Consider the following 15,620-nt stretch of genomic DNA (forward strand, 5'->3'; position numbering starts at 1 on the left):
AGTATCCCAGAGGGTTGGAGTTTGGGGCTCAGGCTTTAAGTTTTGAGACTGGCCTTCAGGGGATAGGTTTGGAACATCTTGGGCTTATATGATAAGTGTGTAGGGATCAGTTTTGTTTTTCAATCTGTAGGGATTTAGGGGTGTTTATTTTGCTGCAAGGGTTTGTGGATGATTGAGCTACATCAGGGTTCTAGTGCTTTAGGGTTGCTTGATATGCTGTGGAGGAGGCTTTGAACTGATTTCATCAGGTGTAGGAAGAGTCATGAGTGTTTGAAATATGTTGGGCATGGGGCTTTGAGGGGGTTGATCTTATGCAGGGGATGATAAGAGTGCTAAATCTATGGCAGAAGAAAATTCATGGTCTTGATGTGGGGGTTCAGCCATTTTGATAAGGAGAATGATGTAGATAAACTCCATCCTGCTAACCAGCCCAAAGTGAAAGGGAATTTTGGCATGCTTTGTTTACATTTTGTAATTTTGGAGGTTAGCAAGGACAACCATTTTGTGTGTGAGCTATGTGGGGTTTCTTTGTGAGCTAAAATTTAGTGCACAGGCCATTAAATGGGCTTTTATCATAAACATTCAATTTTTAGCTTATGCACACAAAAATCAGGTCAAGCATATGTTTTAGTATATAAACCTCATAGTGTCCTAATGCTTCAGCTAACAGTTCTCTAGAAAGTGTGTGGTGATTAACTTATTACATAAAGGATGCAATTATTAGATGTTAAGTATATTTGTATTCTTGCCTTGGTGTGATAGTGCTTTGTTGTCTTCTTTTTTTAGGAACTTCTCTTAAGGAAGTGTTCCATTGTGTGCAGGGGCAGAGAGACCACTATTTCACTGTTTATTTCTGATGCTACTTTGACCTGGTTTAAAAGTACCAGGTCTTTCAAATCATTCTAGGATTGAAAAAGGAGAATGGTGTTTCCTCAAATTCTTAGAAAGGCATGTTTAACCATTTATGACCAGAGCAGATCTTAATCGAAAACACATAATGCTTGGCATGTTCCCATATATGGATGCTGATATCATCTCACCTCAGTCCTTTAGCCATCCCACCTTTCCTGGTCATTAAATTGATGGTCACCAAACTTTGTGCTTTATATTCCTTTCTTCCTGCATTATGCAACTTGATTCCCCTAGAGCACTTGTAGGCAACTTTGGTCTTGAAGTGCCTCAGACAGATCTGGTTTTCAGGACATCCGCAATGAATATATATGAGGTATATTTGCATACAATGGTAGCACTATATGCAGTTATACCTCATGCACATCCACTGTGCATGCACATCCACTGAAAACCAGACCTGTTTGTGGCAATCCAGGACCAGAGTTATTTACCCCTACCCTAGAGTTTCATTTAGCATTGAATCTAACTTTTAGGAAACAAAAGTCAAGACTTAACTCTTTGACCAGGCATCTACTAATTAATTAGCTCTTAGAGTTATATTTCCTGCATTAGGAAAGAGTGTCTGTGAGGGAGAATGGATTTGGAGCTAGGTTCTTTATTTGAGGTTGCATAATCTTGCATGAGGCAGACAGGAAGGATTTTAATTTTTGACTGGGTTAAGGAGGGATTGCTAGTCTGCCAGGGGGTTAGAGTGGACTCTTTTCTTTTCTGATTTATGCTAAATTTTCTATGTATGAAACTTAAATGGGACCATTAAGTGTGATTTGCTGTACCATCAACCTTTATTTATACACTGTATTGTACTGTGGGTAGGATGAGAGGGTCATTTTGGCATTCTCTGACAAAAGATGGGAAATCCAGTATAAAATAAATAAATAATAAGCAAACAACTGATGGTAATGGTTCCGCTTACTAAGCAGTTTTATATATTTCTTTATTCTTTCATTTAGCTGCCTTTCCCAGAGGCTTGATGCAGGTGTATAACACCAGACATTGACAATTTCAAGATGTGAAATCCAGGATAAATAAGTGTCTTAGAAAGTATGGAAATGAGATGAAATGTTAACTGAAGGATGGACAGGCATTTTTAACTTCTTGCCCCTGGATTGCACAAACACATTCTGAGCTTGCTGAGTGCAGTATTCTTGCCGTTTACTTTAAAAAACCACTATCATCAGAGTGATTTTGCATGTTGAATTAGAAAAATTGAGAATCATGCATGCAGAAATGGTTCATGAATTTCACAGCTTAGAGCTTGCATTTTTTTCCCAATTTGTTCTTATTTGGCCTCCCATACTGTCTCTGCCCTTCGCACTGAATAGCAGTCAGCCTGCTCAAATAGTTATGTGCCTCTGTCTGCTTTGGATCCCCAAAATAGATGAACTGATACATCTGCTTTCATGGGATGTAATGGATTTTGCTGAATATTAAACCAGATTGAGATCAGATGGATGCAACAATGAACCATGATATGTTCTTGTTTTCTAAATCATATTTCTATTGTATGGTAGGAATGCATGAAGCCATCGTGAGGGCCTGTGCCTACATTTTACTGTGCATCTCTTTGGAGCAAGGAAGGGTAATTTTGAAGTCAATTCCACATGCAAACCAGTAATTTACCTGTAGAAATGGAAATCTTTAAAACTGCCCTTCCCATTTGAAGGGCCTCTATGTGCATAAAGTTACCCACAACAAGAAGTGTTCCCAGGGAAGGGTTGGGAAGTGGTTTGGAACTACAGGCATGCTTTTTAATTTTCAAAAGAATGTGAGTCTTTCTCTGGGACAGGACCCACACTACTCAGCAGTTGTATGGATAGTTTTCTGGATTAATTTTCAAAATGAAAATATGTGCAGATTTTCACTTTGAAAATGTGTGCAAAGTCTGCAGGTAAAAAGCATCAACAAACTTTGCACCTGTGCGACCAGTCTTGCAATTACCTCCTAAGAAGGCAATTTTTTAAAGCTCTTTACACAAATAAAAAATGTTTTACCTGGAAATTATCACTCTCGATATAACTGAAAGATTGTGCGCTGATCTGTAATGCATGCACTTTTAGCAACACTGACAGGATGCATTCCCAGGGGCGTGTTTGTGTTTAGAAGGAAAAGTGCACACCTAAGCTGCTTTTTAAAATACATGTGTGTACGGTTTCAGCCAAAAACAGCAGGTACAAGTGATTTCCCTTGGAAATTTGATAAAGAAATCACAGGTAAAAAGTACGCACAGACTAAGCATCAATGTGGCAGTTTGATTATTACCCTCTAAAAGAGATAAATGAGAGTCTTAACAAAATAAATCCAACAATGGGAATACTGGGAGGAGATGAACAAGATTAAAATTGCAGGAAAGCAATAGGACGGATCAGTTGTTATTAGAAATTGAAATCATATTCTTCAGTCCATGTCTATGACTTAAGAAGCTAAACATGCAATAATGGGATATTTTAACAAACTATGGGCCAGATTCATGTTTATGGGAAAAACTCTTAGTGAATCAGGTACTATGGTTCCTATTTAACCAATTGAGCTTAAATGCATTATGTGCACTGTTGTGCGTTTTGTTAATAAAAAGGCCTCATTAATCTCAAATGGGTGCTTTTACTAACATTACTGATTAACATGTGTTATTGCAATGTGATAAATGGACTCCTACAGGTCTTGTGAAAGATATATAATGTGTTCAAAGCATAATATTCAGCCTAAATTTGACTATTCTTACTGTATATGATAAGAAACATGTTTAAGAGAGTAATCAATTCTTGTCATAGGATGAATTGTATTGCATAAAGCAATTTTTGCTTACCTTTGACTGGACACATTTCCCACGTGATAACCCATCAGAGCTAATCTCATCCACTTTAATACAATTAACATGATCTCTGCATATGGATGTATGACTGTTGAGGTTATGAGCACAATTTAAAAATTCCAAGAAACTCATCTTGCAAAACTTCTATTGCTGCCACAATGGGACTTATGCCTTATTTTTATTCTTCTAACCAAAAATTGTAATTGTTACTCATAATCACTGGCACAATACCATATCAGTTTGACTATGGCATAAGAGATATAAGCATGTCTTGATTAGAGAATGGAAGGATTTATGCCTGGCACAGAAGGCAGAGGCTTATTAAAGGACCAGCAAGTATTAGCAAATGCCTTGTTGATTTGTTTTCATGGGATTGTGGGGATGTACGCTCACTCAGTACCACTATAACTCAATATTTGTTAGCAAGGATGATATAAACAAGTTTTGAGAAATGGCATGAGCTTCTCTCATTTTATGCACTCTTTTCTTTTTCAAACAATTTAGCATTAGTCCAAGATTAGATGGATGGCAGAATGTGATTTAAAAGAGTCACACACTTTCAAACCATCTTCAGTCAAATGGGAGAGCTTCCATAAGAAAACATTATTAAACTATTTATACAAGACTGAATGGTTCACAGAAACATTAGCTCATACCGGCAAAGCTCCACAGCAGATAAATCCACAGGCAGCAGAGTCCTTTTACTGGCTGCAAATGCCTTTTTGTCAACTAAAAAAAATGGAAAATTAAGATGGAAGTAATGATGAGGAAGCAAAGGAACAATTAAATACACTGAACATGAGAAATCCTTGACTAGCACTTGATTTTTCTGGGAAAACATGTTGTACTTGTCTTTGTGGTATAGTTATAATAAAGGCAACAGTGCAATTCTAAAAATCATCAATTTTGTTATGAGAATAAAGTTCTGAGTAAAAGTGTTTACATCCGATGAGACCAAGTACATTATGGGATTGATATAGCAATACCTGTATCTCATGACTGTTCCAAGTGTCTGAAAAATATTGTCTCCTGTAAGCTTAGCTCTTATTTTCTACCTTATATGTTTTTTGCAGTTTTAACCCAGCCCCTCTAATATAGTTTATAAAAGCACAGAAATACTGATAATGGATGCTCCTCCAATATATGCAAATAAGTTTATGTTTTAGAATAATCTCCTTTTTCAAAAAAAGAAAAATCAATTGTGAGAAAGCACTCGTGGAGTGCAGCTGATTTTCTGCAAAACGCTCCATGGTAAAAACATGAAGAAGATTTCTTGTCCTATCCTATGAAAAGAGAACACTTTATCCATCATTCGTCAGGCAAGGGTCACCCAATAGATCCTGAAAATGTGCTTTGCTTGGACCAGTGAACTAGAAGCGCACTGTGTAGTGTCTCAATTTCCAGATTTCTGAGAGTGATAAAGCATGGTCATGTTATACCATTGTGCAGACTGTGTTCAAGGTGGGGTCAAATCGTACAGCTTTTCCTTCTGCATTTTTTGCATTTGTATCATACATGGGATTTTCAAAAGCTGCTTGACCATTGTTATTTTCATGTACAGAGCATCCTGTATACTGTGTTTTAGGTGCAGTCCTGTAAGAGAAAGCAAACAAATATTTAATAGCAGAACTTTATAATGGCAAACACTGAGCTACATTATCATTTCATCTAGAAGTAATGAAGTAAAACCACACTACTGTAGGTAGTTGTGTATCCCTGCTCATTCAATGGAACAGTCTAAAATGGCTAATTGTCTCAATTCAGTAGGTTTCAACAAATTAAGCTGGTGTCACATATAGGATTTATAGATTGTTTGAATCATCCACTGGATGAATAGATTCTGGAGTCACAGAGAAGTTGCCAATGATGACAAGAAGTTGCTAATATGAGTACTGACAGCAGAGAGCTGCAATACAACTTGAGTATACTTGGAAATATCAATCCAAATACACACTTTTAAAATACAAAAACAAATTCATATCTATAAATATTCTCTAAATCCAAACTAAGGGGGTCATTTTTCAAATCAAGATGGGCTGTTATTGAGTGCATTAGGACATTATTGTATGTGATAACCTGAGGGGGTCATTTTCTAAAGCTAGCGCACATGAAAAGGATGTTTTGCATGTGAAAAGTCCCTTTTCCCGTGCGATAGCTGAAAAGGGGCGGAGTTGGGGAAGCATCTGCCCTGGAAGAGGAGGAGTCGGGGGGACGCCGCGAAGACAGCGTGGACGGCGAAAAGGTAAGGAGCCTTTTTGCTTCCTATTTTGTACCCAATAGCACCACCTTTTATGATGGCGCTATTGGGTGCGAAAGCCGGCAGCAGTCGCACCATGGGGGTGCGATCGCTGCTGGCTATCGCAGGTCCACCCCCCCCCCCCCGCTTCACCCCCCTGAACCACGTGATTCACGCCGCCGTGGTGTTTTAGAAAATATAGGCCTAAATCATGCGGTAATGACCACATCTTGACTTTAACATTTAAATGAGGGAAAGGGGCAGGGTTAAGGCGGACATTGGGTGAGGTAAACAGAATTTTATGCCGGTACTGCTGCGGGTGATAATGTTTTATACCTTATCGCCAGCAGTAGTGCCAGAAATAAAAACACCTTTTGCAGTGGCTCTATGGGGGCCACCGTGTGAGGTGCAGCCGCAGCCATAGCAGGTGAAAACTTGCTGCTGTGATGTGGCCAGCTTCAGACTATTGCCCCCTTCCTCTTTTCTGGCCGCAACTCATCATTCCACTATATTTATTTATTTATTTATTTATTTTAATTTTTTCTATACTGGCATTCGCGATAATGGAATAAGTTCAGTTTAGTTCAGGAAATAAATTCTATGGTAAGTCCAATAAATTTTAATTTTTTTTCTAAAAAAGAAAAAAAAATCAGATTCAGAGTTGATCCAAATTAATTGATTTATCAATTGAATTTGAGTCACATATTTGCAAAATAACATTTGAATTAATTTTCCCATTCAAAATCTGAATTTTATGTCAGTTCAAATTCAATACCTACATTGTGAATAATATCCATATATGCTTCAGTTTATCTAAAGATTTGAAGTTGAAATCAAGTAGTCAGTAGTAGAATTAGTAATAGTAGGGGAAGTGGGGTATTGTCAGATTTCATAGATAATTTAAAATTGATTTTAACATAGTACAAGCATAGCAGAAATGCAGTTCCTTTTTTACAGAAGGTAAATAATGTTAGTGTAAGGGTAATCATGTTTATTTCCTTATTTCTGAATAAGGCTGGCATTGCCACTTACAAATGTCACAATTTTCACTCAAAGCAAAATTATATAGTAATATAACAACATTGTTAATGATGGCAGATAAAAACAAAATGGTCCATCTTGTCTGCCCAGCAAGTTTAACATTTTTTTTAAGGGTATTAGCAACTGCTACTCTATGCAGGCTACCCCTAGAAGAATAATGTATTTCTATATAAAACATTTCTAAAGGGTATCTAACTAACATTATCTTATTAGAAAAATATCTTCTAGGGTATGGTTTGTTTGTGTCCTGAGCTTGTTTATATTGTTTTGATTATGTTATGGTGTTGTAATGCATTTGGAGTACTGCTATGGTGACTCATTCTGGGTTTCTGGAATGAATATGCATATATGTGTTCTTACCTTTGTTTGTAAAGATAAAATCCAAAACCTGCAAAGATAAGGGCGAAAAAAGGCACAAGAATAGCAATGGCCACAGAACTACTATTTGTACCATGGGTTTGATTTGAAGAATTAAAACCTTCAGACATATTAAGTCCTGTGAAAACAAAATAACATTTTGTCATAGGTTTGAAATTTGTCAGAAATTTTTAGCATTATTATTGAAACTTTAACTGGTCAATACAATCACACACAAAAACAGGCCAATGCAATAACGACGCACTAAAACATGCATCCAAACTGAATGCACTTTTTTTGACATGCATATAATCAATTATCCTGGGCTCTCTATGCAATAGGCAAATGAGCCACTGTGCTAAAAAGGACACTCTAGAGATACATTGTGCATCCCTAGTGCACCCATGGCATTGGGCGCCCAGGAGAAATGGATGTGCGCGGGTTAGGAAAATGGATGCTCATAAAACTGAGTGTCTGTTTTCCTAACCTAACCACCTGCAAGACATTTATTTTTTTTTTTCACGTTATAGCTTTCTGTGGTTCCTCCAACTTAATATCACCATGCAATTAAGAAATAGGAACCACAGAAAAGCAGCATGTTTTGCTTTTCAGTAAACCTTTGGGGCTCCTTAAGACTTAATGCCAGGTCCTCAAGACTTAATGCTGGTGTAAATTTTTGAGGGTAAAAATGTATGTGTCAGGCTCACCTTTACTTTTTATATAAGGGCATACTAGCTAAGAGCCTCATCAAAATGGCATTTACATGTGATGAGCACTATTAGCTACACAATGTTTTGGACATGCATTTTGAATGTGCTAATCGCCTTATCACAAGACTTACCGAATACATGTTTTCATGCATTCAAAAGCTATAAATGCTTGAACAATCGGTAAAAATTATTGCTGCAAGTTGAAACTTCCTGACTTTTAATCATTTTTGACAACCTTCAATTTGTGATAATTTAACCCCCCCCCCCCCGGCCCTTCGGTTTTCCTTTAAAATTGAAACACCCTAGAACCATCAAGGGCACATTTTTATGCACATGTGCTTGTACTGTACATTTTCCCTGCATTATGCTGATTTCAGTGTCTGCTTGTGGTGTCTTATGGCTTAGAGCCTCTGCTATATATACAGATCACTTTGTGGCACTCCTCTCTTCAATATTTAAAGGGCACGAGGTGGGAAAAGTCCCATGGCCCTGTCTGATGATGTCTTCCAGGCATCTTCAGCCTTATAAAAGGACTCCTCTCCTTTGCAAGGAGTTTGCCTGCTCTTGGATGCTCCATTGAAGCTCTTCATCCAGGAGGCTCCGAGGTCCGTTGTCTCTCCTTCATGGTCCATGATCTTCATGGGACCTTCCTTGTCTTTGTCCGTGATTTCTGGTCTCTCATCAGATCCTGCATCCTTGTCCATCCTGTGCCTTGCCATTCCAGTTCTCTGGTTTCTGTCTCCAGATGTCATCTCCAGATGTTCCTGTCCTTGGTTCTTGTCTCCAGTTGTTCCAGTATTCCAGTTCCTGTGTCCAGTTGCCCTGTTCCTCCAATTCCTGGCTCCAGGTATTCCAGCTTTGCTTGCCGCCATAATCCACCTCCAGATGACCATCCTGAGTTTGCCTATATGTTATAAATCTCCTCCTATATTGCTAACTCCTCCCTCCTGTAGAGGGAGGAGTTAGCAATCAGTTGTAAATCTGCTGCTTGGAGTTAACAATCTGTTATCGAGCTCCTCCTGTAGAGGGAGGAGTTAGCAGTCTGTTATGGATCTCCTGCTGCTAGGAGTAGCAATCTGTTATAAGTCCGCAAGGGAGTTAGCAATCTGTTATGGATCACCCTGCCAAGGGGAAGAGCTAACAATTGTAATATTCCATAGGCGGAGTTAATGATCTGAGGTGGGTTGGCTTCCCACAGAGTGGCAGTCGTATAATACCGCTCTAGTAGTGTAAGGAATGAACACTTAAGGTAAATTGGTGAATCCCTGGGCCGATGGCAGATGAAAGCGCCCCCAGGAGGATATCCTGAGAGGGACCACCGGCTAGGCAGGGCTGAAGTCCCTCAGATACTAGAATTGTGGTCTCTGGGTTGCTGAGCTGTAGAGAGAGACTATAGGTAGTGACTAGGCAGGGTATGCTGGATACATAACCAGTAGTAGATGGTGCACTCACAATTGCAGAGATCTGTAATGGCTTCTATGCAACAGAGAGTCTTCAGTATAATCAGGAACAGGAGCCATAGGTGAGTACTGGTTCCTATATGCGGTCTGGAATGAGAACTCACAATATCTGTATATGAGATGGCTTCTGGAATAGAAGAGTCTTTGGAGGGTTTTAGGAACATAGGCCCTCGTGGAGTGAGTACCGGTTCCTATCTGTAATAGAACTCACTGTGTTCACATCTGTGATCGCTTCCAGATAGTAAGGAGTCTTCTGAGTATTCAGGGACATAGGCCCTCGAGGATCGAGTACCGGATCCCAACTTAGCAATCTGAAATCAAGAAGAGAGAGCGGGGCCCCCGAGGAGTGGGTACCCCTAGGTAAGTTGGTGGAGATAGAGCAGTGGAGAAAGAATTCCCCTTGCTAACTTGATTCGTAGTTGCAAGCAAAGACCTTTTAAGGTGGAAGCGGATGATGTCACAATGGGGGGACGCCCCCGAGGTTTGCGTGCTTTCCAGTACAAACTCTGGAGCGTGCGCGTGCCCTTATGTCATCAGGAACATGGTGGATCCTTAGCATCAGGCCAGCCCAGGGATTCCAGGAAAAATGGCGAGAAGCCACGGCAGCATCTGTCCATCAGAGCCGAAGGGAGTCACCACTATGGTATAGATGGTGGAGCGAGAGCGAGAACAGGCATGAACGCAACACTGTATGTCTGAATCTGAGCCTGAGTCCTGTTCCAGTCATTGGATCCTTGTTCTAGTTGGATCTGTCTTCAAGTGCTGCCCAGATTCTTCTTCTGACCTGAGCTTCAGTCCTGCGCTTGTCACACTCTCTGCATGATCCGTGACCAGCCTCTTCAGGTTGTGTAGGGCATGCAGTGGGACAGGTCCGCGACCAGCCCATGGAGAGCTGTAAAGGGGCTAGTGCCTGCCTGAGTCTCCAAGTGCCCCATTTTGTCCTAGTCTCCAAGTGCCTCATCTCATCCAAGTCTCCAAGTACCACACCTCACCCTAGTCTCCAAGTGCCTCGTCTTGTCCATGTCTCCAAGTGCCTATGTCTTGTCCTTGATCTATAGTCATTGCCTGTCCTCAACCTCTCTCAATCCTGTCACACCTGCTATTCTCAGTCAGCAGGTCCAAAAGGGCTATCAAGTGGTCGGAGGGCTACCCCAGAGACCAGCATTGCATTGCTGGGTCTCTTCTGGTGCGTTCAGGTTCAGCAGAGGTCAGGGCCCCAAGTCTTCAACCTGTCTGCCTGTGCTTGGATAAGTCTTGCCTGCCTCAGTGCTTCTCCAAAGTTCCCTCTGGGGCCGTGCCATGGCCCAAGGGAACAATCTCCTGAATTGGGACCTCTCTCTAGTGCTCCCCAACAGATTGCGAAGGCCATGTATCCGGTGAGTGTGTTCCTGTGACGGGCCCATGCTTTGGACTTCCAAGAAATGTTTGACTCAAGAATTTTTGTCCAAGTTTTTTCCCACAAATCCCTTGACCTGCTGGGGGTGCCAGCCATTTTTTGGGATTTTGTTTTCTACGACCCACAGGAGGCACCTGCCCACTTGATTACTAATAATGTTTCTTTGGGAAGCATCTGTATGGCCTGGGTATATTTTTAACGACCTGCAGGAGGCGACTGCATCTAGGATGTTATCACTATGCAGCTGAAAACTTCATGTCTTCCACTTACAAGCATCATTCTCCTGCAAGGGGCATCTGCATCGCATGGTTCCCAATATCTACAGCCCTTCTGGGCTCCTCATTTCAGATGACCTGCAGGAGGCATCTGCACCCAGGATGTTATCACTGTGCAGCTGAAAACTTCATGTCTTCCATCGACAGGCCTCATTCCCTCTTATGGGGCATCTGCATTCCACAGTTCCCAATATCTACAGCATTTCTGGGCTCCTCATTCCAGATGACCTGCAGCAGGCACCTGCACCCCAACTCATTGTAATCTTCTGATTGGGGGTCTGGATAACTTTACTTCTACCCTTGTGTTTGATCTCCAATTATCCCCGCTCAGCATTTCCAGGTTTCGACCAGCTTCCATGCTTCAGTTCTGCCTCACTACCTTCCAGTATTGTGCAAGTGCTGAACTCTTCCATTGTACCAGCCTTCCTCATCACCTGGACAAACAGTCTTGCTGGAATTTCTCCTGGATGCTCCCTGGTTCCTACTACCCTGCCAAAGGAAATCCCTGTTCTTTGTGAAGGCATAATTGAGAGCTACCTATCTAAAGTCCTGCAAGTCATTGCTGCCTCTTGCTCAGAGGACCAGTACCATCTTCTGCGATCCTTGCACTTTTATGCCACGCTTGGTAGGAAGCTGTTGGTTGGTTTGGAGATGCTATCGCTGGTTGCTGTCTGGCCTATGAAGAACCTTGAGCTTGTTTCATAAGCTTACTGAGGACATATGACCATTCTGTTCCTCCTAACAAGACTATCTCCAGCATGGTTCTCAATACTTCAGAAGATGCCTTGCTACCTACTCTTCCATAGGCCGTAATTAGATGGTCCTCCCTTACCAAGACTCTGACCTGCTAAATGGCACCTGGCAAATTCCACCATCTATCAAGATTATTCAAGAGTCAGTTTCACCTTAAAACCAGAAGATCTGGAGTCCTAGCCTATCTTAAGCATTCGGCTTCCAAGGCAATTATAAGGACACCTCAGCCCCACCAGTTTCTGTTATACTTCTAAGCAATGCTTCATCATTATGGGATTAACTCTAGAAATAGTGAGGTTACCAGCGTCCATTCCAGAACAGAATTAGAATACCAACAAAAGGACTTCCATGTTCAGTCTGTTGCCAGAAAGTAAAATCCACGCTGCGACTATCTGGAATAGCCTCCTTACTCAGCCTATGACTACTGGAATACTACAAGCAAGGATTTTCATCCTTGTCACCTTGCCATTGAAATTTCTACCTTGCTCTTGAACCACTTCAGTACCATACACTATATATGTTTCTTCATGCTCAACCAGGGCTTGGATAACCATTGGAATGTTTTCAGTTTCAAGAAATATCAAGTTCACTGGTACTTCCCAGTTTGCTGTCCAGACATCTCGTCTTCAGCTTCGGCTTCAGTAGAATCTTTGGAGTTCATCCCTTCCTGGGATTCTTCAACACAACTTCAACCTTGCAAATCTTTCTCTATCCCTTCAATAACCACTTCAGCCTTGGGAAGTATAAGAAATGATTATCTGACCACTCACCCTGCTATTTCCAAGATGGCATTTGGGAAAAACGCTTTCTACGACCTTATTTGCAAGAACCCGAGATGCAGCCTAGCTGTCCTGCAACCCTGTAAGAAGTATATCTGTGCCTTCATAGATGTTCTGTGTATGTCCTCACCTGAATCTTTGACTACCTCCTTTCCCTGTCTTCAGCTTTGAGTACGTTCATCGCTTAAATCCCTAGCCAAGGAATTCCAGCTTTAGTTCTTGGACCCTTGATCTCCCCCTGATGGTATGGATGTTATACCTTCGACCCTTCCAAACTACAGAAAGGAGGCTTGAGGAGGGGGGGTCTTTGAGTAGAGGAAACTGTTAGGATGCTGCTTGCGGGCCTAGTCACAAGCAGCCTCTCACCTCTCTTGTGGCCTGGAGGCCACTGACGCCATTGCCCTGTGTGGTACAAGTGCTGCCACCGTCCGTGCTCTGCAGAGGGCAGAGCTGCTGCCAATGTTCCTCTCTTGTGGCCTGGAGGTCACCACCACTGCTGCTACCTCCATGCGGCCTAAGCACCACCACCGTTCTTTGCTCCACAATGGGCAGAGCCACCACCAACTTGCTCCTCCTTTGCGGTAGGAAGCCACTGGCATGCTGCACCTCTCTTATGGCCCAGATTCTACCGACATTCCTCCTTCTTCGTGGCAGGAGTGCTGCCACCAACCTACTTCACGATGTGGGTGCTGCCGCTGCTGGCTCTGGTCCTGGCCTTTCTCTAGGCATGCGGCTGTGCCTCTATTTGATATTTAAAGAGCTCACAGTGGAAAAAGCCCTCCGGCCCTGTCTGATGACATCTTCAGGGTATCTTCTCTTCAACCTTATAAAAGGGCTCTTTGCCACTCCCTCATTGCCTTCGCAAGGAGCTTGCCTTATCCTGGATGCTCCATTCCAGCTCTTTATCCAGGAGGCTCCGAGGTCCATCGTCTCTCCTTCAAGGTCCGTGTTTTTTGTGGGAGCTCTCTTGTTTTCATCCATGGTTCCTGGTCTCTCATCGGATCCTGCATCCTTGTCTGTCCTGTGCCTTGTCATTCCAGTTCTCTGGTTCCTGTCTCCAGATTTCCTCATCTCCAGATGTCCTCGGTTCTCATCTCCAGTTGTTCAAGTATGCCAGTTCCTGTGTCTAGTTGCCCCGGTTCCTCCAGTTCCTGGCTCCAGGTATTCCAGCCTTTACTCACCGCTGGATTCCACCTCCAGATGACCAGCCTGAGTTTGCCTTTATCCGTGTCTGAATCTGAGCCTGAGTCGTGTTCTGGTCATTGGAGCCTTGTTCTAGTTGGATCTGTATTTAAGTACTGCCCAGATTCCTCTTCTGTCCTGAGATTTAGTCCTCCACTTGTCCTGCTCTCTGCGTGGTCTGTGCCCAGCCTCTTCAGGTTGTGTAGGGCATGCAGTGGGACAGGGTGGTACGTGACCAGCCCACGGAGGGCTGTGTAGGGCACCTTGAGGGGTAGTGCCTGCCTGAGTTTCCAAGTGCCTTGTCTTGTCCTAGTCTCCAAGTGCCTATGTCTTATCCTTGTTCTTCAGTCATCACCTGTCCTCAACCTCTGTTCATTCTGTCGCACCTGCCATTCTCAGGCAGCAGGTCCAAAAGGACTACCCCAGAGACCAGCATTGCATTGCTGAATCTCTTCTTGTGTGTTTGGTTTTGGTGGAGGTCAGGGCCCTGAATCTTCAGCCTGTCCGCCCATATTTGGATATATCTCACCTGCCTTGATGCTTCTCTGGAATCCCCTCTGAGGCCATGCTGTGGCCCAAGGACACACTCTCTCTCCTGAATCATGACCGCTCCCTAGCACTCCCCAACAGTTTCCTAGCACAGAGGAATTTCTGGGTGAACCTAACTTTCTGCCAAGAAAGTGAAAGTTAATGTTTGATCTGTTTTCATGAATTTGGAATGGTTTATTAGCAGCATACAAATGTGCTACAAAACTGGCCCAGAATTATTTTTCTTTTTATTATTTATTCATTCGTTTATGGTACAGTAGATGGACAGCTGTTTCTAATGAAATCCTGGTGCCAAATTTTGTAGTTCAAAGCTCCTTGCCAAGTAAGTACAGCCAGAAATAGAAATAGAGTATAGATGGAAGTAAAAGTGCCTCAGAAGATGAATCAGGATGAGGGGAAATAAGGAAACATTTACTGGCACAGGTGCTGCCAGCCATTCAAGAGTGTGACCATATGTGGAGCAAATCTAAATAGGTTAGGGGTAAAATTTTCAGACAAAGAAGTTCATCATATAATATTATTATTAGTGATGACATTCAAGGTCCTGAGTTCACTTTCTCTGGGGAGTGTGCACAGTAGAGAGCATAAAGGCACATATAGCAATAATGTATTTCCCAGGTAAGTGCAGAATGAAATAAAAATAGAAATACATGTAAGACTAACTTGAATTACATTGTAGATTTGCACAATACTGAGCCATAAATGATGAAACTGCAACCTGCTACAATCAGGTACATGAATTGTGTGAGCATTCACACTTCTCAATTGTATAAAAATATGCCTGCAGCAGTTCTAGGGAAACTGAACTTTGATGTGAAAAATGTCATCAAATACCTGAAAAATAGCTGACAAAATGTGAAAGAAATATATTTTAATTTGTATTGTAAGTAAAAATTAAGTTTTCTTTCAATTATAAACCTAAAACATAGTTGCATATTTTCATGCATGTGATAGTTTTAGATGTTTGAAGTACATGTTTAGATTTTACTGTAGATGCACAATCCATATTTTATCTTTAGTTTTTAATTATTTTGTTGGTTACTGCATCTAGTTTTATGTTCACTTGAATAACATTTACTATCAGCAAACTAAAACAATACAATGAGGTTTTTTTTAAATTGTACAGTACTAAAGTAAAGAAACCACTGTTGTCACAGACTG

General features: G+C 41.7%; 1 protein-coding gene across 1 annotated transcript in view; it reads right to left on the reverse strand.

Moving 5' to 3' along the window:
* Positions 1-5,154: 5,154 nt before the first annotated feature.
* CSMD3 (CUB and Sushi multiple domains 3) overlaps positions 5,155-15,620 on the reverse strand; it is a 3,551,396-nt gene continuing 3,540,930 nt past the window's right edge. The window contains 2 exon segments of the mRNA XM_029591914.1: positions 5,155-5,314; positions 7,359-7,494. Coding sequence (XP_029447774.1) covers positions 5,155-5,314; positions 7,359-7,494 — 296 coding nt within the window.

The sequence above is a fragment of the Rhinatrema bivittatum genome, chromosome 2, assembly GCF_901001135.1.
Source record: "Rhinatrema bivittatum chromosome 2, aRhiBiv1.1, whole genome shotgun sequence".
Classification (NCBI taxonomy): domain Eukaryota; kingdom Metazoa; phylum Chordata; class Amphibia; order Gymnophiona; family Rhinatrematidae; genus Rhinatrema; species Rhinatrema bivittatum.